Raw genomic sequence first — 27,826 nt, 5'->3', positions numbered from 1 at the left:
AATAACTATATTGTTTAGAGCCAATGGTGCTGCTCTGTGTGAAGTCATGGTATCCTGTGACGAATCTGGGAAGTTCATCCCTTCTCAGGGAGGAACCATCACCTTTGAGGCTAGGGAGGTGAGTGCGCTAAGCAAAACCCACCTTCGGGGTCTGAGAAAGTGGGAACTCACTGGGAGTGACCCAACTCTAGGGGACAAGGACCCACGCTCCTATAAGGAACTCCCTAGAAAGAACACCTTGTCTGCACATAGTGGAATAGCAAGAATTGATCCATATTCAGACCATACTAGTGTTGCTCCCATATCTTTTACTGAAGGTAATGCTTGAATCACCTGGTCCTCACCATCTGATGGAGATGAAGACAGCCTGTTTAAATATTGCTGCAAGATGAGATGGAACTTGAATGAATGCAGAGGCGAACTTCTGATATCAGAAAGTCAGACAGGGGCAGAGACGCGCTACACTGTGGAGCCAGTTGTAGCAACAAGAACCAAGCAGAGAAGAGTGAGACGCCGGAAGGTCGGCAGGGAAAAGGGCAAGATAGACAAGACAAAGATGGAGCGAAATCCATCTCATCTGGTGGCATGACCGCGATGCACAGCCCTGGTAGGCCGGGGGCCCGCAAACTGACGCGGAGACCAGAAAGCAACGTAGGAACAAAACATCCAGTGCCAGCTGGATTGAATGCCAGCACTGCCAAAAGGGGCAGAACAGGAGAATGCAGAGGCCCACAATAGAATCAAGCAAACCAGAAGATATAAAGGGGCCTGGAGAGCCACGGAGCGATAAGTGGAAATGCGCAGCATAGGAACCAAAGGGTTCCATCAGATGACCAAGACACAACCGTAGTGAATAGAAAACAAGGTGTTTGCATAATTATAAGGGAATAGCTTACTCCCTTAAAGGATTTGAGACATTTTTGCACCAAGACTTACAGCTGTTCTTACGGAGCCTGAGGAGAGGTCTAAGAACTTTGACTCTATGAACTGTTAGGGATTCAAACTTTGGAAAGATTCAAACACCCTTGGCCGCACAAAGCCTGAACTGGAAGGCTAAGCTTCTGCTTGATTTTTAAGTTGTCTTTTGTTTAAAGTCCTTGGCCCATATAGTGGACAAGGTTTTGACAGACGATGAGCAGCCTTAGTTTTAGTTTCTAGGTAGGAAAATTCCATCATAGCAATATTGATGGGCATTTTCCTCCTTTTGGCTTTAATAAAACCCTTGAACCATGTCCTCAAGTCTGTCGCCTCCTCCTGGTCACTAGACCACTCTTCACAGCCTTCCTGAGACTAAGCCTCTGCTACCTCACCTGGATTGGGTTCCTTCAGATCATGGTGGAAAGAAGCAGAATATCCACCGCCGCCTCTAGGTCTTTAATAGATGACTTTTCTAGAAGTTATTATGAAAAATCTTTATGCTTTTAAAAACACATGCTTCTTTTGCATGGAGTTCCACTTGTGTGTGTATATGGCTAATATTCTGAATTGCATTACACACGTGTTATTTTGAGCATATTCCGAGCGTACTGTTGCTAGTTACAGTTTGGTATATTATGTTTTCTACAGCCATTGTGTTGAATTAAATTAATGTCCATGTTATTCTGAGAGTATTTTTATTGCAAGCATGACGCTACTAGTCACAGAACGGACCTGTAAGCCATGGCTGTTTTCTATGGCCACCGTGCTGCAAATTAACATGTGCGGGGTATTCCAAATGTATTATTTCTGGTCATGGCTTGCTCATTATTATTATGGTGTTTATTGAGCACTGACCGAGCCTCGAGAAGCAATGGAGCGAGCGCTTTATAGCGGTATACAACAGCACAGATGCATAATAGAGCGCTTTATAGCGGTATACGACAGTACAGATGCATAACAGAGCGCTTTATAGCGGTATACGACAGTACAGATGCATAACAGAGCACTTTTCAGAGGTAACAACGGAACAGGTATAAAGCAGGGGTAGGATAAAGAGGGGCACAGAGGAGGTGTACAGCTGTACCGAGTGGTGGAGAGGAGAAGGGCAGATGGAATCTAGCGAGTCCGGTGGAGCAGGGACGATTTGATGGCCTAGGTGTTGAGATTCCTTGAAGAGGTGAGTCTTGAGTCCTTTTCTGAATTGTAGGAGCATATGGGCGAGTCTGATGCTGACAGGAAGGAGGTTCCACAGTCTTGGGGCGTAGGCAGAGAAGGCTTGTTTTCTGGCCCTTTCCTTTTTGCAGAGGCGGATTTCACGTATGCATGTATCATGCAGAGTTTCTCTACGAGGTGGCTGGAGGGTGACTGCCTTATAGATGATGCAGCAAGATTTGAAGGTTATTTTTGCGTGCAGTGGGAGCCAGTGAAGGTCAAAGAGGGCAGGGGCGATATGGTTGTATCTGCGTAGACACTTGATGATGTGTGCTGTCGCCTGTAGGACATTTCTCAGGGGCGGAATGGAGGACAACAGGAGGCCCTCGTGGAGGGCATTACCTCCATTCCGGTAGGATAGTACCAGTACTTGAACAGTACTGGTCCTAAAGCTGTCCAGAGGGAGGAAGGGCTTGACTTCCTGCAGGAGAAAGTGCTGATATCAAGCGGTCTTGAGTTTTTTTTTTCTATGCGTGTCTTGAAGGAGAGGCGTTTGTCGATGTGGAACCCAAGTACTTGGTGCAGGAGGTGTGCGCGTCTGTGCAGCCCTCAGACTTTATAGTTGATAGCTAGGTCTGTATGTCTGGGTCTTTGGTGCGGTTGGTGAGGAGTAGGAATTTGGTTTTGGAGGGGTTGAGCTTCACGTATGCGCTGGACATCCAAGACTGGATCAGCGAGAGGCAGGTTTTGAGCCCATGGAGGATATCTTGCAGTATAGCTGTGTGTCTTTGTGTGTTGGTGGGTGTGGATGTTGTGTGTGGCTAGGAAGGCTCCCAGCGGCTCCATGTATAGATTGAAGACCACTGGGGAGAGGATGGTGTAGGCTTGTATGCAGTGCCTGTTGTGGATGGCTAGCTGAATTATCTTACACAAGTGCAATGCCAAGTATAATGTTGGTCATCCTGTGAGCCGGTATGTACATGCATTATACAGGAAAGTGCGTATGACTTCTAAGGTGCATGCACGAGTACTGATGACATCCTTTGAGTTTGGCGGATACATTTTTTTTAAATGTCTGAGTCGTGCACCATTCGTAGCGCTTAGTTCTGTGGCAAGAATATCAAAGATCGAAGCAGAGAATTTCGGGATATGCTTTTCTGTAAGGTTTTTTTAATGATACTATGACAAACGAAAGGGAAAAACACATGTTTTCCACCTAAGATTTATTTTCTGCATTAAAACGTTATCAAATTCACAAACTACGGCATGTGCCAGTTGCATGTCAACTGAACTAAAATGTTTGAAACACACACACACACACTTTAAGGCGGGTCATGTAATACTATACAATGAAGGGGCTTGACCTGGCTTTCATAACCTACTAACCTCGAGGTACACTAAACGCCCAAAAGCAGAATGGGCGCCCCCAAACCCCTCTTGGTGCAGAAAATAAAGGACTCCATGCTTCCAGCTCAGCGTCATATAAACTTATCGGTCTGGCCCAACGCCTATTAAAGAATCACTTTGCGCCAAGCGCGGCCCTTAAACACACTTTGCAAGAACAGCCGGGTGCTCCCAAAAAGTGTTCTAAGCTTAGGCCTGAAAAATCCGCCCACCCCCTTAGAAATATTTACAATGGCACGCATTTGCTGCAACTTACTGCCACCTAGTTGAATTTTCTAAAACTGCAGCGTCACTGTGTTTTGTTAATGGCATTCCCACATGACTTACCTACATATACACATTTCTTTGCTATCATTTGTATCATAAAATGAGCAAAATAATTTGTTTCACTTATGCAACAAAAAAATGCAAATATTCCAAGAACAACAATCCTTTTTCAGAAGATATTAATTTGACACCAAAGTGTGTATGGACCCCATGTAGAGAGACTCAAAGAACGAAGGACTTGTGCCTGAAACATGCACGTTTTATAGCACTGGCACCTGCGACACTCACACCGCCTGCCGTTAATTCCACCAATTCAGCAAATTCCCAGTATGAAACCTACGGTTTACTGGAAGGATTGCTTCTATGCACATTTACTGAAGTCACATTTCTAGCAGCACCCATTTAATGCATCCTTTATGCAAGGAGTCCTCCCAACTCCATTAAGGTGGGTCATGTGACCCTCCTATGAAATGGAAAAGTATTTCAACCCGCCCCCAACCATTCTCTCTACAACTTCCCTCCATAGACAATGAGAGCATCTGCTTGTTGGTTCTACTGGATCCCTCGTCGTTCTTTCACACAATCGATACTTATTTCAAAGGATGGGAGTGGCTGATCATTCGCCCCATGCTTTTCATTCTCTACACAGAGCCACTGGGAGATCAGGTGGCTGACCTTGGCATGCCATGCGCCATCAGATGAACGACACCCAGTAGTACCTTAGCGGTACATGCAGGGAAGATGCAAATCTGCATGAGGGCAGCCTTTAAGATGCCATCTAATTTTCTTAAGGTAATGTGATTAGTCCAATGGAGTGACCTCCCATGTGGCCAGGGGACAGCATCCACTACCTGATCCTGACCTTGGGGTCGCTATAGGAGAGAGGATCAAATGGGAGGAGACATCCTCCGGGGCGGGGGATTGCTTTGCTTCATTGGCTGAGGCGTGCTATACCCCCTTTACCCATAAGCAAGGCCCCCTAATGCCCTATTGCCATATGTTTGTTCCTCCCTGTAGAGGAAGTAATATGCCAATATTCTTTAGATCAAATTCCCACCTATGACCTAAAGAATAAAAGCTCCAACAAAACCCTTTTTGCTTCTGGCTCACCTCTATGTGAGACTGTTCTTTCATGTGAAACCATTGCCAGACATTATCCAAATACTGCATGTCCAAAGACATCAATGGACTCCAACTCCCACAACCACCTAAGTACTGAGACGAGGAGGATGAAGGAGTTGGTACAAGGTTAACAGGAGCCCAAGTTCAATGTGCCTGCTAGTTGTTTAATGAAACCACCTGTGCGTGGGACATTTAAAGATGGCAACCACACTATGATGGGTGGAGGTTGAGGCAAAGACGTCCTATCTTGTGCAGAGGCTTGCGAACACTGGAGACACAAGCCAGTGTGGCGGAGCAGTGGAGTTCGCCAGCGAAGAAAGAGATGCACGACATGCCGTTGAGATGCCAGGAGCATCGAGATAGTTCCTGGATGCTCGGTAGCTCGAAGAGACGGTGTTCTCCTTACCGGGACCTGAAGGGAAGCAGGCGTGTGGGAGCGCAGCCACAAAGGAAGACAGACGGATGTCTGAGCAATCCAGAGTTGGAAGAGAGCGGCAGAGCCACAGAAGCGTGAACAAGACCTAAGATAATACAAAGAGCCGGTGAGTCAGCCCAAAGCAACTGGAGACATTTAGGCGTTTTCAGCGACCTCGCCAACGTCAATTGTAATATTATGAGATTGCTAATACAGAAACAACAAGAAGATTGTTTGAAAGCAGAAAAGGCAAAGTGCAGATACAAACCCCAATAACATATGAATGCATGAAATACAAGTGTGGGGAAAAGCTGGAACGAACATCGAAACAGACTGATATACCGAGCCAAAAAACAGTATATGCAGTTTTGGTGAAAAAGAGGAAATGAAAAACACATAAGTAGTCCTGGCAAGAGAAGGATACCATGCATTAAGGATACCAGGCATTTGAGAGAAGCAGACCAGACATTAGGTATACCAGGCATTTGAAAACGCATAAGTAGTCCTGGCAAGAGAGTACGCCAGGAAATTTGCAAGCCTGCAAGAAATGTTGAAGGACAGTGCTAGTTATATAGAGAAGACACTTGGGTTAAAGTAAGACTGCTAAATAACTTGTTACCCAACAGGAATATTGTGAACCAAGGAACGACACAATATAACTGTTAGTAAAGAGAAATTGCCATCCCATTGAAGAATCCACAGGAAGGGAACCACCCTCTGTATCCAAGGTCTTCTCACCTTGGAGAACGCTTACGTTGGAGTCATTCTATTTTTCATTTACAAACACTTTTTGACAATAACAGGTTGAAGACATTTCCCTTCTCACTTTGTTTATAATGTGAGGATCAGGATAGGACGTTTTGACACAAGAACGGCTTTTCAGTTTCTGAATTCCTGACACAGACAGATCCTGTTTTTTTTTTTTTTTAATTGTTTTTATTGGCATTTTGTTTTAAACAAGAACATTGGGACTCAGTGTCCCTCAACTCCCCCCTCCGCCCCCCTCACCGGTTTTAATGTCTTTGCACTGTCTCTGCGAACCTTGGATGGTTTTGTTTAGGCTGTGAACATATCAAGTATGCAGATGTTATGGGGGCACCATTGCTGTATTTAGTCGCCTTGCAGAAATTCGATGGCTTCTCCCCAGTCCGTGGCAAACTTCTGTCTGTCCCCTTGGAGATCGTTCGTGATCTTTTCCATAGCTACATGTGTCCAAATCCTTCGGAGCCATTCTTGGGTGGTTGGGGGGGCCTTTTGTTTCCATTTTTGTGCAATGGCCAGCCACGATGCAATGAGGAATCCCATGAAATTCCGTTTTTGCGTCTTTGTATAGGATTTATCTCAGGGGCCCACATGCCGCACATCCAAATTTCCTCTCCCAGATTGGCCACGCCCTCAAAGAATACCTGCATTTGTGCTTTCATTTCCTTCCAAAATTGTTGTATTTCAATGCAGTCCCACCAGATATGTCTCCAGGTGCCCAATGTGTTGCATCCCCTCCAGAATTTGCCTTGTGTTGTTGGGGACATTTTGTGGATTCTCTCTGGCGTATAATGCCATTGAACCATTATTTTCATCCAGGCTTCCCTCGTTTGTACTGCCCGTGTCCATTTCGGGATTACTTGCCAGAGGTATGACCATTGTTCCCTCGTAATTCGTTTCCCTAGGGTAACTTCCCATTTTTTCATATACTGCCAGGTAATGTTTTCTTCTCGGGCGTTGATAAATTTGTATAGAGTGGATACAAATTTCGAATCTCCCGTATTGGTCATGATATAAGTCTCGAATGGGGTGGGGTCTCTTGACCAGGCCTTTGTAATTCTTGGTGAAGTGAGCCAGTGGTGGAGTTGCTCATATTGATATCTGTCCCTTTCCGTAAGGCCCAGCAATTCCCAGGTGTTTTGGAAGGATCTGATTTGTTGACCCTCCATCATATCTCCCACTTTCGTGCAGTCTGCTTCGCGCAATTTCCTAAAGGAACCCCTCACCTGGCCGGAGGGGGGGGTGGGGGGGGGAGTCTGGGTTGTCGAAGAGTGGGATGAAGGGGGCTGGGTCGATTGTCAGAGCGCCCTTTCTTGTAGCTCCGTTCCAAATTTCCATGGCGGAGCTCATGACTTCGCTGAGGTTTATGTTGAGGTGTCTGTGTTCGGGTTTCATCCAGAGGAGGGGGCGTAGATTCGCTCTTGCCACTGCTCTGTCCTGTCCTGTGCCACCCACTACTTTTCTGAGTCATCCGTGATCCATTCGTGTAGGACCCACAATTGTGCAGCCTCGTAGTATTTCTTCATGTGGGGAAGCGCCATTCCTCTGTCCGATTTATGTGTGGTGAGAGTTTGGAGTGAGACTCTCGGAGTTTTGTTTTGCCATACGTATTTCGAAATGGTTTTGGAGAGGGTTCTAAAGAATGTCGGTGGGACCCGGATGGGGAGAGCCTGGAAGTAGTATAGTAATCTTGGTAATATTGTCATCTTGATGACTGCGATTCTGCCCCACCATGAAATTGTCAAGGGGTTCCACCTGAGTAAATCGCTTTTGACGTCTTCTAAAAGTTTGGGGTAGTTTCCTTTGTAGAGGTCCTGTATCCGCGGTGTCAGTGGCAGTCCGAGATATTTGACACCTGTTTCTGCTTTTTGTAGTTGGAGGTCTGTCGTTGTCTTGTATATTTCTTTCTTGTCGCCCCCAGTGCCATCACGGATGATTTTTGTTTATTTATCTTCAAACCCGAGATCACTCCATAGTTGTCCATTTGCTGAATAAGGGGGGTGGAGGGGGAGCGTTTTGCTTTGGTCTGCTAGAGTTAGCAGCATTTCATCTGCATATGCCGCCATTTTGTGCGTGTGCCCTCCCATTTCTATGCCCCTGATATCTGGGTTCGCTCTAATCTGCGTTAGGAGGGGTTCTAGGACTATAGCATAGAGAAGGGGCGAGAGGGGGCACCCCTGTTTCGTGCCCCTGCTGATTCTGACTGTATCCGAGAGTTCTCCATTGACTGCGATTCTGGTGTGGCAAACAATAGTGACCATTCCACCAGGTGGAATGCTTTTTCGGCGTCTAGCGCAATTATTGCCGAGGGGATTTCCATGATTTCTGTTTTCTCTATGAGGTGTATAATTCTTCTAATGCTGTCGTGGGTTTTCCTTTTAGGGATGAAGCATGCTTGTTCCTGGTGGATCAATTTGGGGAGTAAAGGAGCTAGTCTGTTGGCCAGGACTTTTGTATAGAGTTTTGCGTCGATATTGATTAGAGCTATTGGGCGATATGAGCCCGGAGCTTCAGGGTCTTTCTCCTTCATATGGAAGACTAGAATTTTTGCTTCATTCATTGATGGTACGATGTTACCTGAAGTCTTGAAGGTGTTGAAAAGTGTAGTTAGATGGGGTGTTAATATGTCCGCGGAGGTTTTATAAAATGCTGCAGTATAGCCGTCTGGCCCCGGGGCTTTATTCCTAGGGAGGTCTCCGATTGCCTTCCCCACCTCTTCCTCCGTTATTGGTTGGTCGAGGGCCGTTTTCTCTGACGGTGATACGGTCGGAAGGGTAATCCCTGTTAGAAACTGCATTTGAGCCTCTCTACTCGGCCGCTGCGACGTGTATAGGTTCTGATAGTACTCTCGGAATTCTTCTTTTATGTCCTTCGTTTGCGTCTTCTTTTCTCCCCGCCCGTTTATCAGGGTTTTCACTGCTTGATCCTGGCGCCTGCCTTTTAGTTGTCTCGCTAGGAGCTGGTCTGCTTTATTTGATTTCATCGCATACCAGTGTTTTGCATGGAGTAGCTGCGTCTCGGCTCTTTTGGTTCTTATCAGGTCTAACTGGCTCTGTGTGTGTCGGTATGCTCTTCAGTTTTCTGGAGGAGTTTTTGGTCATTTCCTGCCTTATTTCTTCCAGCTTCTCCCCCAGTTCGTCCTCCCATTTGTGGATGAGCTTATTCTTCTGCACTTTTAGAGCTATTAGTTGACCCCTTTTCACGACTTCGAATGCTTCCCACTTGGTGGCCTGGGTGACATCCGGGGTATCGTTGTGCTCAAAGTATTCATCTATTTTTTCCCTGATAGTTTCTCTTAAGACTGGATCTTGTAATATTTCTCCTGGGAGAGTCCAGCGCCACAGCCCTGAGTGGTTTCGCCTCTTGGGGAGGGTGATCCATAGCGGGGCATGGTCTGATAGTGATATTATGCCATTTTGATGTCCCGGATTTCCCCGAGTAATGCACCCGATGCCCATATGTAGTCTATTCTGGAACTTGTATTGTGAACGTGAGAGTGGTAGGTGTATCCGTCCGTTGGTCCCCTGAGTCTTCTCCACACGTCATCTAGAGCCAGATTCTGCATCGCTTGTCTGAGAGCTGGTGACGGGGCCCCCTGTTGGGATGATTTTGGTTTTGAGCGATCTTCTGGTAGGTTCCACGCTATGTTGAAGTCTCCCGTGAGGATCCCCTCCCCTTCCGCGAAGCTTTCGAGTTTGTTGAGTGTTGCTTTGATGAAGCCCTCCTGGCCCGTATTAGGGGCGTATTGGGTTGCAATGGTCAGATTACGGTTGTCTATCTGGACCTTAGCAAAGACATAGCGGCCGTTTTTGTCTGCCATTGTTTCCTTGACTTGGACCTGCAGGTGGTTGGCGAATGCAACAAGGGCGCCTTTTTTCTTTTCCTCATCGTTAGATTGAATAAGCTGTTTATATCCTCTTATGCGGAGTAGATTTTTCCTCCTCTTCTGTATGCGAGTTTCTTGGAGCGTTATTATATCAAACTTTTCCCTGAATAAGAAGTGTTCTGTTTTTTCCCTCTTCACTGGCGTGTTCAGCCCCCTAATATTAAAAGTTAGTATTTTCAGCCCCATTCTGTCCTCTGTTTTTGCAGTTCCTCGGTGGGGCCTCCTGTGGTTCGCTGTAGTGTGCATTTGATCCGGTGATTGAGTTTATTCCCTCCCAAACTTTCCCATGAACTTCCTCCCCTCCCCCTCCCTTCCAATTTCCCCAACAATGTCCCTGGGCCCTATGGTTGCTCTGGCATTACGCCTTTGCTCCATGCCCTCAAAATTCTCAGGGTAGTAGTTCGCAGGGGATCCTAAACCCTGCATGTCGCGCGATTCCACGATGGTGGCGCATAGTTTTCGGCTTTTGCCCTCTCTATTGTTCCTCTAGTCTTGTATACTCCTTCTCCGGATCTTTCTTGGCTTATTCCCTCCGGGTTCTTGATTCTAGTCTGGGTTGCGTGACTGGAGTCTCGTTCTTCTTTTCACCGTTTGCCACCCCTTCGGCTGTCTTTGTTGTTTGGGGGGGGTTCCCTAGTTTCTGTCGGATCTTGCTCCTTTTCATGGCATCCTAAGATCTTCAGGCCCTCTTCGCTTGAAGGGACGCAGTGTTGCCTATCTTCCCATGAGAATAGAAGGCCAAAGGGGAATGTCCATTTGTATCGAATTTGTCTTTCCGATAAGGTCTTGGTCAGTTGGCCCATTTCTCTTCTTTTTCTGAGCGTGGATTGTGCCAGGTCTTGGAAGAGTAAAATGTCTTTACCGTTCATTCTAATTTGGTCCAGAGTCCTGGCCTCTCTCAGTATTCGTTCCTTTTGTGCGTATCTGGTCATGGCCACTAAGACATCTCTGGGGCGGGACCCGGGGTCCCCTGCCCGCCGGGGGCCTACCTTGTGTATTCTATCAATGAGAATATCTTCACTGGGGTGGTCCTTCAGTATGTTCTGGAACACTTGTTGTACCGCAGTGCCGAGATCGTTGTCCTCCACTGTTTCCGGCATATTTTTAATGCGTATGTTCGATCTCCTAGATCTGTTCTCCAAGTCTTCGCATTGAGTTTTGAGTTCCAACGCAGACGTGCGAGGCGGTCTTGTGCCTCGGCCTGCGAAGTCGCCTCTTCGTCCATGTTCTGGACCGTTCTTTCCAAGTTGTCCGTCCTCTCTTCTAGAGATTGGATATCCTTTTTTAAATCCTGTACTGCTTGTTTCAGTTCCCCCTTCATATTGTCAAATTGGGATTGCGTAGAGGCAATAAATTGGTCTTGAAGCTCCTTAAACCACTTTTTCAAATCCTCTCGTGAGGTCGCCATTTCCGCACTTACGTCGCGTTCCGCAGGGGGTCTTTCTGGGCTTGAGTATTTGGCTGCTTGCTTTATTCCCGTGTTTCCTATCCCCCAGATGTGAGTTAGGTCTTTTGTCTGTGTGGACCCTCCTTTGTTTTTGGATATTGCCTGTGACTTCTGCCTGGTCCCGGGTTGGGACATATGTGGTTTTTTAGTTTTCCGTAGGCGTTGTCTCGGTGTGGCTTTCTCTCCCCGATCTTGGAGCATTTGTGGGGGTTCGCTTGTCTCTTCGCCAGAGCCTGTACCCCTCCGCTGTTGGGGTGTGGTTCGCCCCGATTCCCTGGGCTGGCTTGATTCCCCGGTTCTGCTTGGTCGCCCGGCGTTGGGGTGTTTTGTATGGGACTGTGGGCCTATCTCCATGGGGGCCGAGGCGGTCTCCCTGTGTCCCCTTTATCCTGTCCTCCCCGGATTCGATGAGTCGCCTCAGGCCCGCCTCATGGGGGGGGGCTCTGTTTGCTTTTGTGGGCGATTGTTGGAGGGTCCTTCTCATCCCCCTGTGGGTCCTCAGGGCGTGCGGGAGGTGCGCAAGTGGGGGGGCCCACTCCGTATACCCCGGGATCTTCTCGCTGCAGCCACGTACCTGTTTGCTTTGTCCCCTTTCGGGGCTACGGGCTTCGGAGGACTCGAGCACTGCTTCTGGGGCCGCCGGACTCCGACTGCCTCTCACCGCTGAGTTTCCTTCTAATGGACTATCGGAGGCACCTTTTCTCCCTCCTGGGCTGCTCCCTCTCACTGGCGGCTTCTCTTACAGCTGTTCCCCTCTTTTCCCGCGTTGGGGCGTCCTCGGCGCCCGTCCGGTCCTCCTTGGCTGCGTCGATCCTAGGGGGGGTCCCTCGCCGCTTCTCACCAGGACCTGTGCCGCACGGGTTCTGCTGCCGCGGGGAAGGCGGTCGCCTATCCCGGGCTGGATGCACTTCTCTCGGATGCCTGCCGCGGCAGCCTGTTCCAAGCGGAGCTCCGTGTCGGCGGGAAGGTGGGGTATTTCTGGGCTGCGGTGACGCTGCTGCCGCCACTGATGTACTTCGTTTGGCGAGACTTTGCTCCCAATCTCTATCTGAGATCGGAGGGGTGAAGGAGTCGTCTCGATGGGCTCATCGCCGGCTTTGTTATTTTCTTTATTGCCGCGGCCCGGGCTGGGGGACAGAGCTACGCTCACGCACATATGCCCGGCCGCCATCTTGGAATCTAGTTTTTGTTTTTTTAGGTAGGAAAACTCCTCTTTAGAATAGGATCAGAGAGGCATTTTCCAAACCCATTTTCAGTTGAATAAAAGTCTTTAACCAAAAACATGACAACTTTGTGTCCGGCTTTCATTTCTGACCCCTCACAGTAAACACTGCTAAAATCAAGCTTTGTTTTGGAGGTATAATCCCAAAGTACCTGCACTTCAGGGGTTGCATGAAGAGTCTGCACCCATGTCTCCCTCTCTTCATGCTCTACACTGGAGCCTGTTCTTTTTTTTTTGGCCTCTATTAACGGTCTGGTGAAGGCGGCCAATTGTTTTAATTCAGCCACCATTGTACTTACAAAGTAAGTGGTTTGCCTCATTATCCTTTTTTATTGTGTTATAGTAGATATCATCAGGATCATGCAAAGCGATCCCATTTGTAGAAAGTGGACTTAGATTTCAGGGGACTAACAAGTATATATCATGATCAGCTGGAGCCTCTTGCCCTGCAGCTCGTTGTCATTTTGATTACGAAAGGTAGCCGCACTCAGTGAAAGACAGCTACTTTTAGACACACACACTCTTTCTCAGTCAAGGGTAACAAGTTGACAGATGTTTTTATTCTCTAGAACGCTAATAATAGGTAAGCCTATCAAATCAGCTCTTATAATTAGGTACAGCAATAAATTAGACACAGCAATAACTATGTGAATTAATCAGTAAATGGCTATACCCGGCAAAACATTCACCGTTCTAGCATACCTTAAATGTTAATTAAATATCATCACACTTATTTATTCACTCACCTATTTCATTGTAAACACAATTAACAATCTAGTTATTCTCAGATACAACACTCAATGAGTCGTATAACTGAATTCTTGAGAGAGCAACATATAGTTGCCCGTGACTGAATACAGTTTTCGGAAGGTGTCAGCAGATTCTGCCAAAATTATGTCCCTGTGACTTATTAATAGTCATTGAAAAGGCTGAACGTATAGGAAAGTGTCTTCTTTTGAATTGGAAAGGCATATTTGTATCCGATGCAATGAGAGGTATGTGCGGTATGAGAACAGTATGTACGTTTAATTCATGGGTTACACAGGCCTCTATGTGTCTTTGCGGACGCGCAATTGCCAACGTTGTCGCTTTGCAGACTGTTCATTGCAGAGTCCCCATGATGGCATAAGATTGCGTAGTAGCATAATTACAGCACCTTCTTTCAGTTTTAGCTTGTAAGAAGGCATTCGTCCTACAGCGTTTCACTCAATAGAGACTGAAAGGTTGAGCCGGCAATTAACTGTTCATTGACACTGGAACCGCCGTGCCCTGTGTGAAGTGGAGTGGGGTTGAAAAGAAGTAACGTGAAATTATTCTGAATGTTTGCAATAGTGGAAATTGAAGGTGATCGCTTACAACCATGCTCATTCTGTTTGTTAAAATGATAGCGGTTGTTGAAGTGGAATGGCACATAGAGGTGTAGTTTGCCATTTGGACAGCAGAGGGCTAAAGATGAATATTAATGGGAACGTGCAATGGCTTAAGTGTGTACAGTGTGCAATGAATATATTTGCATGGCACAAGTGGTCTTGGAGGTAAAGGTAGCGCCAGACAGATGTCTTTGTGCCAACCAGACTCTTCTAATGTACAAGCAGGAGCCAGATAGCTCCCGGTCATCGAGATCCCTGCCCTCAAGTGTAGTGGATCAGCCTATCAGTGCCCAATCGGCCTCTTCGCAATCTACAGACAATATTTCATCCAGCATGTTATCGAACCCACACCCATGGATCCATCAATAAAATAAAATCAGAGTTGCATTATTTAAGAGTATGAAATACGAAACACCAAGCATTTTAAAACCAAAAAGCAAAAGCATGCACCATAATGCTCGAAAAGCACATACAATCACCAACAGCCGGAGAGTCATTGAGATCAGGTGATATACAGAGGTTGGGTGGAAGCGCGCCATCAGTGGCCAAGGTGGACAGCGCCTGTGGACAAAACAAAGTAACCAAATTAGAGTTTGCAGCACAAAATACATCTACAAAGCAGTTTCAAATGCGTTCTGCCTTGAACAGGACCAGGGCACGTCATATCTCTCCCCGCCATCCCATCTACGGAAAGGCAAACACAGCAAAATGGTAATACAGGACTTGAAAAAGTAAGGGATGTTTAAGGAGCGGCAACGCGAAGCAGGGACCTTCTGTTAATTTCCTCCTGTGCACCATGTTGGCCCTTTCGCCGACTTCAAGGGATAGTGTGTTAAGTTGTTGCCTCGAGTGCTAAAGTACAGCCAAGACAACAGACTCTATGGGGAAATTACAGGGTAAGGTACTGGTTGGGGATGACCAATGGTACATACCATTAATTGTGAGGGAGTGTGCCCCATTGAGGCAAGGAGCCAGCTGTCACACGAGAGTGTAACCAATGTAAAATGGTGTAAAATACTCCAATCATAATATGTCCAAAGTAGCGCAGGACTTAAGAGTTGCCAGAACAAAAGATAAGCTAGATTTACAGCACAGAAAATAAACCTTGTCATTATGTAATGCGGGATAGATTTGAGGTAGCCAAAAACACATAATTAGAATATGGAAAGTCAAATTCATGTTCTTCCAGCGGACTGGGAGCTGCATGTTACAGGGACTTCAAGCTTCATAGATAAATAGTGGTACAGGGATAGGATATCAATGGTCAGGCTCTAGCATGGCTGACTTTTTTCCTCTCTGACCGACCCTCCCAGGTCCAACTTGGGTCCTTCCTTTCCTCTATCTTCTTCTCTACCTGTGGTGTTTCCACAGGGGTCTAACCTCTCTCCCTGGCTGTTCAACCAATACCTGGCACTCCTCGCCCACCGCATCGCAGCTCTCTGCCCCAACTTTCAGTGCTATGCGGATGACACCCAGTTCATTTTCATGCTACCCTCGGCCTCCTCCTCTCCCTCATCTGTGATTGTCTGTCTGCTATCCAGGAGTGGTTTCCCGCCAATGACCTCTGCCTTAATGCCAGTAAGACTGAGATTCTCCTCATCGGCACACCCGCTCCCTCCTTCCCTGCAGCTCTCTGGCCGGCCTCTCTTGGCCCTCTTCCTGCTCCCACCTGCAAGGCTAAAAACCTTGGGGTAATCTTCGAATCCACACTCTCCTTCTCTCCTCACATCTCCGACGTCGCTAAGAAGTCACATTATCAGCTGCACCTCCTCAGAGGTATTCTTCCTTTCCTCTTCTTCCCCCAGAAGCTCACTGTCTCCAGAGCTCTGGTTATCTGTAGGCTGGTCTATTGCAACAGCCTCTTTCTAAATCTGCCTGCTTCTACTCTCCGACTTCTGTAACTTATCCAGAACAGGACTGCAAGACTTGTCCTTGGCCTCAAGCCCAGGGATCGTATCGCTCCAGGACTGAAATCTTTGCACTGGCTCCCAGAGGCTGCGAGGATTACATTCAAAACCTTCTGCATTGTCCACAAGGCTTTCTAGTGCCTCAGGCCTGAATACCTTCAAATCTCTCTTCCTAAATATCTTTCTTCTCCAGCTCTTTGCTCATCCGCCGCCAACTCTCTCAGGGTCAGTCGCTTCTCCAAGCAACGAGTTGGTGGTACATCTCTTTCTTCGGCTAGGGCCTCCTTCTGGAACAGCCTCCCTGCCTCTCTGAAACTCCAGGAGAACCATCTCCAGTTCCGGAAGCACCTCAAAACCTTCCTCTTTGCTTCTGCTTTCTCTCATTCTCTCCCCTGCTGAACTCCTGGCTGAAACTGCACTGGTCACCTGACCTGCATCTGCTCTCGGGCCCAGGTCCAGCTGGCCGCACTATTTACTTATTGCTTTTATTTATTAATTGTATTTTTTTTTTTACTGTTGATACCACGTACTGCATTGTCTCCTCGCCCTTCCCCCCCTGCACTTTTCCCCTTACCCTGCACTTGCGCGATCTCAATGACACCTGGCCTAGTAAGATCATTGTCTCGGTCTTCCCTCTTTTCCCCCTCCCTTGCCTCGCCGCGCCGTGAAACACTTGTGTAGAGGTGCGTTATATATGCCATATCATAACCCAAGATGCCACAAGCACGCTTCCATTTCCCAGTCTGCTCAAGAACTCCTTCCCACCTAAACTGGCAAAGTCACAGCTCTCTTTTTCTGCTTTATTATTTCGACCACACGATTATAGGAATTAGGTGATCTATTTCTAGTTGTTTTCAGGAGAAATTGATGTTTCATAAATAGCAATTGCATACGATCACTTCTGTAGCATTCATCGCGGACAGCGCGTTATCTTGGTGCATAGGTGAGTGTCCGCACCAGCGCCGCCCTAAAATAACTGTTCAGCAAGGTTGCATAACCTGATGCCATTGCTCAATTAATACAAGGCTTTCTTCATGTAACCTTACGGTCACAGATTTGCATCCGTTCGAGAATGTATGTTTTTATGTTGGCCATTTAATGTATACGATACACGCCCACAATTAAATGTAAATAATTTGTAGCACCATGTTTGTATTGTTATTGTGTATATTTGTACGGGTCAGGGGGTCACATACCACCCATCACCTCTGGGCACTTGCAGTGATTCAAAGTTTAAATCTGATGCTTGTAACGCTGCTGCATTGAAATCACTGTATCCTGGCGTCCACCAGAGAAGTGTAATCTTCTCACCGCTCACCAGCTCGCATCACTCGGTGCAGTCTCCATCCTTCTTTGCTTCTGGGAATTATAATGTGAACAAGGCTCACCAAGTACTGTTAAGTGTTATTTCAGCGGTTCACTTATGTTGTAGAAAACCTGCTGCTAGCAAGTCCTCGAACATGGGTGGCGGCCATCTCTTAATACATTATGTGGGTGACCGTATGTCTGCAGGAATACAGAAAGGACTGTGTGTGGAGTGCAAGACTCCTAGTGAGAGCTTGTGTAATTGTGAGGGCTGACGGCCCACACAGTTGTGAGGGTTGATCAGACAAGAAAGAAATCAGCCAAGCCAGGGCCTGACTGGTGATACCCAGTTTATCATGGAGATGGTTGACCAGGATGACATGGTTGACCGTGTCAAAGGCAGAAGAGATATCAAGTAAGATGAGGACACAGGGGGTGTTGGAGTCTAGGTTGGAGAGCAGGTCTATTGAAAAGGATTTAATTTTCTAAAATGAACTTCGCCTTTAAATCAGGTTCTTAAATTCGGAGTGGACATCAAAATGTCTGTATGGGGGAAGTTCTGCAGTGCCGCTCACTCTCCAGCTTGGCATGCCTTTGTTGCCTTGTGTATGTGCACCCCTTGCCTGTGTGCGCTCTAAGCCGAATGTGGATTTGCATTCATGGGATTTAAAAAGAGCAAATCTTGCTGGATGCAACAAAGTGCTGTACATAAGGAACACACCCAGCTGGTTACAAGTAACGGTGAGGGGTTAGTAGAGGAGCTGGGATAAACAGGGGAGCAGGGGCTCCAGATGGGGAGAATTAAGGTTGTGTGGAGTGATCTGCAATTGGCAAGATGTTACAGTGCTTCCTGAAGTGTTGGAGGGAGGTCGTCAGTCTTATCTGGGTTGGTTACGTATTCCAAAGACTGTGTGCATAGAAGGAAAATGCCTGTTCGCCTTTCCTTCCCTTTTGCAGTTCTTTTGTACCCAGACTGAAGATGTGCTGGCTTCCGCTGGTGTGCTGGCATCAAGAAGTGGAGAGTTTCTCAGGCAGGTAGAGTGGTGTTTTGGTTCCGACTGCTTTGTAGTTGATGCATGACTGAATGGGTAGCCAGTATGGCCACTCAAGGATGGGGTGAAAAGGTCACATCTTCATAGGCCTGTGATGAGGTGTGCTGCAGCGTGCTGGGTAGCTTTCAGAGGAGCCAAAGTGGCTAAAATGGCTTTGGCACCATCCAGGAGGGAGAGGACCAGTGCTTGAACAACAAGGCAATGATAAAAAGGCTTTATTATCCAGAGGAGTACAGGTTGGTTCCATGCAGCTTGTGTCTTCTTGGCAAGGTGTGTTTAGACAGAGGTCAGCCAATGGCAAAGCAGCGAGAGTTGAGGCGTGAATATGTCCAGCATCATGTCAGTCAGCCAGTTCCAGACTTGGGTATGCGTGGTTTGATTTCCTAGGAAAAAATGTATTTGGTCTTTTCTGGCTAGAGCTTCAGGAATGCATTTCACATCCAGCCGTGGAGGAGGGACCGACTGTGTTTGACTCAATGGAAGTCACTGATGCAATTGATCTTTTGGTAAAGCAGTGCGTCGTCATATGCATATTGGTCTATCTTGAGGTCGGTGAAGAGTTCCCCAAGAGGTTCCAAGCTGAAGAGGACAGGGGACAGGATGGAGCCTTGTGGAAGTCTGCAAGTTGTTGGGGCCCATCTGGACAAGTTGGTGGCGAACCACTGCAGGTCTGTTCTGATGAAGCCCATGAACATTGCAAAGATGTTGAGGAGGGCATTATGGTCAAGTTGTGAAAGGCAGTATAGGAGTAAGAGGTTACCCTTGTCCGTGAGGTGTAGGCCATCATAAATAACAGGTATGATGGCAGTCTCTATGCTACATCAGCAGCGGAAACCAGTATGGCAGCCCTGCAGGTGATTGTGCTGCGTGAACCTTTCATGCAACTGGGTGGTGACTGTCTTCTCAACCACAGAAGGGTAGATGCATGATCGGGCAATAGATGGCCAGGGGGAGCATGGGTTTCTTCAGCTGTGTGAGGATCTGTCCCGCTTTTAGTGCATCTGTGTTGCCTTGCTTGTGTGAGGGATGCATTCATGTCACATGGGCTCCTTCCGATCCCGCATCACATCCCACACCAATTGCGGGACCATGCCGTGCCCGATATTGTAACCCTCCCTCCAGTTTGAGAAGTGTTGCGAGTGCTTCATCTGACCTTCAAAATGGAGCGGGGGTTCCTTGCGTATTGGTTGTGGGTTTGAGGGCTGCAAGAGCATTGTCCAGGTCTTTTAGAGTAATGGTCCTGTATTCAGTCCATCTTGATATGTCGTGGACTAGTATGGGTGGGGGACGCTGTGGTTTGTTCAGAGATTGGCAATGTGTTGCCTTATCTTATCTGTGAAGTTGTTTATGGCGTTGAAACTCAGCAGATGCAGCATTGCATGATCTGGTGGGAGGTTGATGCACTGCTTCACAGCTGCAAAGATCACTCTGCTTTTGTTGGATGCTTTCATGATGGTTGTTACATAGTAGTTTGCTTTGGCTATGGGAAGGAGTGTCCTGCATGCTGACCGGAGAGTTCTCAGGCTGAAGAGGACTTCTAGTTGGTGGGATTTCCTCCAGCATGTTTCTTATCTACATATACTGCGTTTGCCATCAATTAGTTCCTGTGTATACCAAGGTGTGTAGGGCTTGTATTGGTTGAGTCATTCTTTCAGTGGTGCATGCGAGTTGGTGGTTTCAGTTACAGAGCGGGTGAATACATGGAGCGAAGCACTGCTATTCTCTCAGGGCATGGACATGAACAGCAAGGTTTACTTCCAGTGAATCCATGGCGGAATTTCTAAAAGACCACTGGTATGCCTTGGTTGCATCCAGTGGGATGGGGGAGTGGTTGGAGTTGGATCAGGGTGCGTATGACTGCATGACTGGAAGATTGGGGCAAGCATATAGTAGCTGGAGAGGTGGTGAAAACCAGGTTTATTGTGTTGCCTTCATGGCGGGTGGTATCTCTTACGAGTTGCTATCCATGGTGTCAAGCAGTTTGAGTACAGTCCCTATATTCTTTCTTTGTGGCTTTGGTCCCCATCAGGCTTTGGTCTCGGAGGAAGATATTTTTTGTATTGCTAACAGATGCTGTTGTGATGAGTTCTGCGATTGCGTCAAGAAAGGCCTTGTTAGTTTGGGATTATCAGCAGACCAGGTGGAAGGCAGAGGTGTGAAATTGGGCGAGTGGCAGGTGAAAGGCGAGCTCAAATATGGTGTATGTTCATGCAGTCTTGTGGATTACAGCAAGTCCTCGGAGAGTCTTCCCTTTGAGGTCCTTGTTCTGGATGCTGTAGCCTGTGGGGAGGATGATATAGTATGTGCATGGGGTGGAGGTGAGCCATTTACCTATGATAAAGTGTGTGTGTATATTCGAGGCATGATAAGGTCAGCAGTGTCTGCTGAATGTAATACTGCATAGTGAGCACTGAGAAGTATGATGTTGAGGGTGTATTGCAAGTTGAGTGTGTATTTTGGATGTGAATTGTGGGTAGTAATAAGTGGGATGCGATTAAGGTTCTGTGGGTTGGGGGTGCAGACTACGTCTGCACTTGATAGTGGAGATGGCAAGGGGTCAGTGAAGTGTGATACAGTTGCCGGCTTAAAATCAGATGAATTGAGCAGAGGTTTCGGCCCTTTCCAGGTCCCAACAGGAACAAACAGATATTGTCCTTTTCTTATTCTGCCCTTTGCTTCAGGAGCTGGGGCAAGAGATGCCATGGGTTGTATGAGTTAGGAAGGGAATGAAAGGTGTGAGGCAGACAAAGAGGGCCACAACATAAGCAGTGATTAGAAGGTGGCTGGGCAGAGATCTGAATTCACCAGGTGACCACTAGAAAAAGAAAAAGGAGGTGCAGAGGCAGCTGAAAGAGAAAAGAAAAAAAAGAAAAAACAAAAAAGCTGAAAGATGCGCAGATGTGGCTTGTTACAAAGATTAAAACCTCACATGGCTAACTTTGGAAAAGTGAACAAATGAATACATTTTATAGTCCATGCGCTTTAGTGGCATCTTCTTTATTCAGGCACTGGGTCTGTTGCCGATTTCTTCTCGCTTTATTCTCATTACTGCTGGTCACAAAGTTCAGTTCTTATTCTACCAAGGCCTTATCTGATAAAAGTGTTCTCATCATGACATGTTCATACAGTTGCTGATCCTTTGACTTTAGGGCATTTCCTTAAAGTGTTCATTTCCACCCCTCCCTCAATGCTTGAATCATCAGTGGTGATGTAATTCTCTCTCATTCGTAATACGAACATGGTACGGGTGAGTTTGCTTCTCTGTCCTTACATGGCATTATCTTCTATACGTCTACTTGTTACATTTTGGAAGCCTTTCATTTGTGTTTTGCTCATCATACAAAGCTTTACCTTTATTCTGAGCTTTCACAATCTCGTATCCAATGTCGTGTACATCCCTAACTCAGTCTTCTTGTACACATGGAAACAGGGTTCGAAGTTGAGATTCGATGAGTAGGAGCTAAAACCAGCTCCTGGGTGCCAGGCCTCACCCTGTAGGCAGGAGCTACCAGAGATGCTCCTTTAACATTGTCCATTTTGGATGAACCATTGTGTTTAAATGTATATTATATGTGTTCTAATTCTTCTACTCAAAGTTAGTTTGCTTATTTTAGGGCACTATATAGCGCTACCAAGCCTCAGGTCTCTGAGCGCAGCTCATTACCCTCGGCGTGTGGTGCTCATTTATCAACCTCGGCAGGATGAAAGGCTGAGTTGGGCCCTGCTGGGATTCGAACCTGCGTTGGCAGGCTCTGCACGGATGTCAAAACGAGCGCTCTACTCGCTGTGCTATCTGACCGGTTAGTCACATTTAAATGTTTGGAAGGCACCAGTTGGCCCTAGGAGGCAAAAAGGTAGCTCCTGGTAGGTGTTGGTTTCAAGCTAACCAGGCTCTACGATGGTAGAAGCACGAGCCAAACAGCTCCCTGATGCCCTCATATTCGAACCCTGAGGAAGCCACGAGGTTACGGAAGTTGGTACGAGGCTGTGCAGCTGTACCACATCCAGTGCATCTTGGTTTCCTTATTTTAATGCAGTTGCAGGTTGTAAGGCCCTTTTAAGGAATCGGTTTGTGCTCTCCACCTGGCTGGTAGCTTGAGAAGTGTCCTACTGCTGCTCTGTAGTACACTTTTTTGTTGTTAAATGTTTATTATTTTTTTTAGAATGATGTACATCATGCTTAATCAACACAGTAAAATAACAAGGGACAATAAGCTTTACAATGAGCGTTCACCTCCCCGAACTGTTCAATGAATTGTCATGACCTTCTCCACAAGGCTTTCACCAGACGTCAGGCCTGTATCCATTTCTCTATCGGTCTGTTGATGGGCTATTTGCAGCTGGGGTGCAGTCCATTTTGTTCCAGTGTAAGATGCGCGGCATATCAGTTTCTCCACTCTCAGGAAGTGTCCTTCGCCCCTCATTTATCTCGTCCTGGCTCCTCCAGTGGTCAGCTTGACCATAACCCTCAGATAAGTTTCCATGGCTCTATGTCCCTCAACAAGAACAAAATCCCTACCATCATTATCCCCCCCAACTCCCATTGTTTACATCCCTATCCCCCCTGCCCTCAACTCCCACCCCAGAACAAAGTGCTGCTCCTTTCCGTTGTTCCCCGTGGAGCCCGCCTTCCGCCCTACATTAGCATAGGTGGGGTACCCCCCCCCCCTCTGTTAGTGCTTCCAGCATCTCCTTCATACGCTTTCTGTGTTTACTACTCTGGGTGGCCTCAAGTCCTGTGTGGATGCTAACTCGACCAGTAGCTGACCCCAGTTCATCTCCAATGCATTTTACCCTTCCGGGTATCTAAGTTGGTGTAAATATTCTCTCGTGCAACCACAGCCGTATTAACGGGCACTTCCTTAGTCCCAGTAGCGTCTGCATTAACGGATGCTATTCCGGTTCCTCCGGGGCGCTGACCCACATCGCTGCTATTCGTCTGACCACCTTGGCGTATGTGAGAAAGTGGCATTTAGATATTTGGTAATTTGTCTTCATTCCTCAAATGTCTGCAGTTTCACATCTGTGAATAGATCTCCCCCCATTGTGGTGCATTGTCTGTCGATCAATGCCCTGAGGCCCACGTTGAGCAGTGGCGTTCTAACAGTGGTGTCGAGCCCGATTGGGTGATCCTTACAATATAATTGTATGGCCAGCATCTTCAAGAGTTTTGCCCACACCACCCTCACCATTTAAAAGACCACTGTGTCCCCCTTGTTCCTATGGGTCCCCAGAGTAGTTCCACTTCCTGTCTGTCCGGCTGCAACCCCCCCAATAAGCCTGTTAGTTCTCCTTCTGGCCCTGTCTGCCAACATGCTTTTGCTTGCAGTTGTGCCACGGTGAAGTACAGCTCGAAATCTAGCATGGTGAGACCCCCTTCTTCTCTCTTGCGGCGTAGTGTCCGTATGGCCACTCTGGTACGCCCTGTATGCCACAGAAGTTCCCCCAGCATCTTAAAGAATACCTTTTTCACTGTGTCCGGTATATTTGTGCTATAATATAAAAGATGTGGGAGAACCACCATTTTACAGAGTGCGATCCTCCCCATTAGGGATAGAGGTAGTTTCTTCCAGAATGTCACTGCGTCCCCTATCCGTGAGAGAGCCCTCCCAGTGTTGTGGACAAAGATCTCCTCTATCTCATGGTAAATCTGGAGGCCCAGGTATTTGAAGGATTCCCATTCCCAGTGAAGGTCCCTGCACGTTGCCCCCTCTTTCCTTTTGTCCTTCAGGCCCAGCAGTGGGAAAACTAGAGACTTTTCTTTGTTTACCTGAAACCCTGATAGTTCCGAAGTTGCCTAGTACATCTAGAATCACTGGGCTATTCTTCAGTGGGTTGCCTATGAAGAGCAGCACATAGTCTGCGTAGAGCAAGATATTGTGCAGCATATTGCCTGCCTGTATGCCCATTTCCGCAATGTAAGACCAAAAATATCTCGCCAGCGGTTCTAGTGCCAAAGCAAATATGATGGGGGAGACCGGGCATCCCTGGCGTGTACCTCTCTCTAGACACCATCTTCCCGAGACCGATCCTCCTGTTTTAACCCAAGCTGTGAGGGTGTTATGCCCTCGCCTAGGCCACATGCTTCCAGCACCTTAAACAACCATGGCCATTCCAGAGAGTCAAAGGCCTTGACTGCATCAATCGCCACCAGAGCCAATTCCCTTCGCGAGTGTTTAACCAGGTCCATGACATGGTTCACCCTGCGTAGATTTATCCCAGTGTCCCGTCCCCCCCAATAAATCCACATTGGTCTGGGTGTATTAATCCTGGTGTCACTCTCACCAGCCTGTTTGCAATCACTTTCCCCAGGGTTTTTGTATCTATATTTAATAAGGACATTGGTCTATATGAGGCTCACTGTTGTGGATCCCTCCTTTTTTAAATAAAAGCGTAATTACTGCTTCCCTCATTGATTCCGGGAGAATTCCCTTCCCGAGTGCGTCGTCGTAGACTCGCTTCAGTTGTGGGACTAAAATACCTGAAAACGTCCTGTAGAATTCCACGGGGAAACCGTTACTGCCTGGTGCAATTTAATTGCCTCCCGAATCTCCCCCTCCTCTATAGCCATATATAGGTCTTCCCTGTCCTCCTCGTTCAACCTGGGCATGTCTATTAACTCTAGCAGGTCTGCAGCCGCGTGGTCTGGAAGACCCCATTTATTCCCTGTTGTGATGACACCAGGTCTCCCTCAGAGTCCCGTATTTGTATAATTGCTCCCCTTAGCGTTTTCTGTTTTATTAGCCAAGCTAACAGCCGCCCCGCCTTCCCCATGGATCTTGGTCGTATACGTTCCCTTGTCGAACTGCTCTAATGTGTTCAGAGCACTCTTGTGTCGGCCGAGTTTTTCTGCTAGTGCTTCCCCCACCTGACGGCCCCCTTCTTGGTCCTCTTCCAATTGCCTTATCTCGCCCTCCAGGTGCTTAATGGTGTTATCCAGGGTTCTCCCAACGCCCACTGTTTGGGACCTGCAAATCCCTCTCAGTGTCACCTTGAGTACCTCCCACTGTATTCCCACGCCCTCCACCGATCCCTCATTGATCTCGAAAAAAGATGCGATTGCTTCTCTTAGGGTCTGTACATTTGCCGTGTCCCTCAGTAGCCCTTGTCTCATGCGCCATAACTTTGTATCTGGCCGGATGTATGCAGCCTCAATTAGTAGCGAATGGTCCGACATAGCTCTGTCTAGGTGCCTTGGGTCATGAAAGCAGTGAAAGCTCTCCTTCCCCACGAATAATTAGACAAGTCTAGAGAACGACCCATGGACTCCTGAGTGAAAAAGAATACCCTCTTTCGGTCCCATGATTTTCCCTCCAGAGATCCTCCAGCTCCATCTTCTCTATCACCTGCTTCAATGCTTCCCGGGTTTGTGGTTTCGTAGTGCCCCCTTTCCCTGCACAATCTAATTCCGGAGTCATTTGCGCAATTAAAACCTCCCCCCAGATATATAGTCCCGCCCGTGAATTCCAACATTGAAGGGAAATATGACCCGTCGTCCATGTTTGGACCGTGGGAGTTCACCACACAGATCTCGTGTTCCTTCCCATTGACCCACTAAAGCTATCATCCGACCCTCTGTGTCCCCATCGTGCGCTCGACCTGTATGGGAATCCCCAGGGACACGCAGGTCAATACACCTCTTGAGTAGGTGGAATATGAAGAACCAAACACCACCACCCATTTGGTTTCCAGTTCCTTCAGCCCCCTCCCCCCGTAGATGGGTTTCTTACAGTAAAGCCAATTGTATCCCCTGCCTCTTCAAATACTGACCCACCCTGACTCTTCACTTCGCTCCCCAGCCCCCGCACATTCCATGTGCCTATTTTAAGGCGGGTCCCACCCTTGTCAGTATTGGTATCATGTCCAGTCAGACATGCCGCAGTCTTGCAGCCATTCCCTCTGATGGCTATTACCTCGAGTATGAGCAGCACTAAAGCCCATATACTCTCCAACCTCTAACAGATATTTATCCCCCCCAACTCCCACACCCCAGTCCTGGTCTCCCCAACCCCTTCACCCCCCCCTGTGTCCCCTTCAACTCTCCCCAGCCCCCCTGTGTCCCCTTCAACTCCCGACCACCTTCTCCTTCCCTCCCTCCCCTTCAACCTGTTTCAATCGAGAAGAACCTCCAACTTGCATCCTTTGCGTGGTGCGTTGGACGGGTCCCAATTCTGGGGTAGGCTGAGGACTTTCCCAGCCCCAGCCACTTCTGCAGCACTCAGTCACCTTTTCCTCATAGCGAGCATCACTTCCGTCCTTGCTCTCTCGGGATATTGTGCTCAACTTTTAGAGTCCACAATGACCTATTTCCTCGGGCTCGGACATTGGGGGTTGTCTTATGCCTTCCACTGCAGGTCCTCCGAATCCTGCACCGTTTGCTCTGGGCCTTTTCCATCCAACCAGTCCCAGGCTTCTTTCGGAGAGATGAATATGAAGGATCGTCCCCCGTCCATTACCTTTAGTTTCATTGGGAAAATTGTCATGTAGCAGAGATTCAGATCACGCAGTCGGCGGCGGACTGAGTCAAAGGATCTTCTCCGCTTCTGCACCTCCTGCGTTAAGTCCGGGAATATCAGTATCCTGGCGTCGTCTGCTTCGATGTATCCGGCTTTACATGCCACCTGTTATACCATGTCCCTATCTCTAAAGTTCAAAAGTTTGGTGATTATCGCCCTACGCTGTCCCCCTGGAGGTGGTGGTCTGCCTGGTATACGGTGCGCTCTCTCAACTGTGAAGAGTTTCGATAGGCCTTTTGGGTGTAGTGTCTCCATGATCAGCTTTTCCACGTACGGTTCCATGCTAGGTCCATCGTGGTCTTCCGGGACACCCACTAGGCATGTTATTACGAAGAGAGTGGACTTCAGCATCCTCCGCCCTCATTTCAAGCCCCTGTGCTGCTCCAATGAGGCCTCGCACGTGGTTCTTGAGCGTGGTTAGGTCGTCCTCCACTACGCTTACACGTTGTTCAACCTCGTCACTCTTTCACTGGTTTAGCGCAGGTCGGCCTACATTAGAGTTACATCCGTCCCGACCACCTGCATCTTCCCTTCCAATGATGTGCGGGATTCCTGGATGGCCGCCATGAACCCTTCCAGCGTGACATTTCTGCTTTCTTCCGCCCTCGGTCCTATGGCTTCTCCTTCTTCTGCATTTTGGTCATTTTCTGTTTGGGTGCTGCTAAGTGGCCAATCACCATTGTGCTAATGCTGGGGGCCTTGCCCCAATCTTGATGTTCAAGCTGATTACTGTGTTTGCTACATTCAAGCGGGGATGTAGCATTTCACCTTGAGTGTGTGTTCCTTGCCGTTTTTGTTTGTGAAGCACAGCCCCCGCCTCCGGTGCCCATGGGATGATGGATGCCCCTGTAGCAGTCAGTACGTAGCTGGTGTTAAAGCTCTTTATTCCCTTTGGCGTGAGACCCCTTCTTCTACCTGGCCTTTGTGCTTCCTGCCCCTTGGAAGAGTCCTGCGTCCCTTGTTTCTATCATGGTATATTGTTGCCTTGCTCAGCTCTCTTGTAGCCTGTCTGCCTAGTTGTACAGGCTAATTGCTTGTTCCTGCTTATTTCCTGGTTTGCTTATTTCACCATACGTTAATG

At 47.7% G+C, this 27,826-nt stretch overlaps 1 protein-coding gene across 2 annotated transcripts in view; it reads right to left on the bottom strand.

Moving 5' to 3' along the window:
* Positions 1–27,826, bottom strand: part of MRPL4 (mitochondrial ribosomal protein L4) — an 85,152-nt gene that overhangs the window by 45,647 nt on the left and 11,679 nt on the right. The window contains exon 2 of one of the 2 annotated variants that reach the window (XM_069604063.1): positions 14,445–14,526. In XM_069604063.1, the coding sequence (XP_069460164.1) occupies positions 14,445–14,526 (82 nt within the window). Of the gene's footprint in view, positions 1–14,438; positions 14,527–27,826 lie in introns of both variants that reach the window. The other variant, XM_069604062.1, reaches the window with a different exon arrangement.

The sequence above is a fragment of the Ambystoma mexicanum genome, chromosome 3q (genome assembly GCF_040938575.1).
Source record: "Ambystoma mexicanum isolate Mex_15411 chromosome 3q, UKY_AmexF1_1, whole genome shotgun sequence".
In the NCBI taxonomy this organism is placed as follows: domain Eukaryota; kingdom Metazoa; phylum Chordata; class Amphibia; order Caudata; family Ambystomatidae; genus Ambystoma; species Ambystoma mexicanum.
Note: the sequence above shows the minus strand (reverse complement) of the source record. Positions and strands in the feature narration are given on the sequence as shown.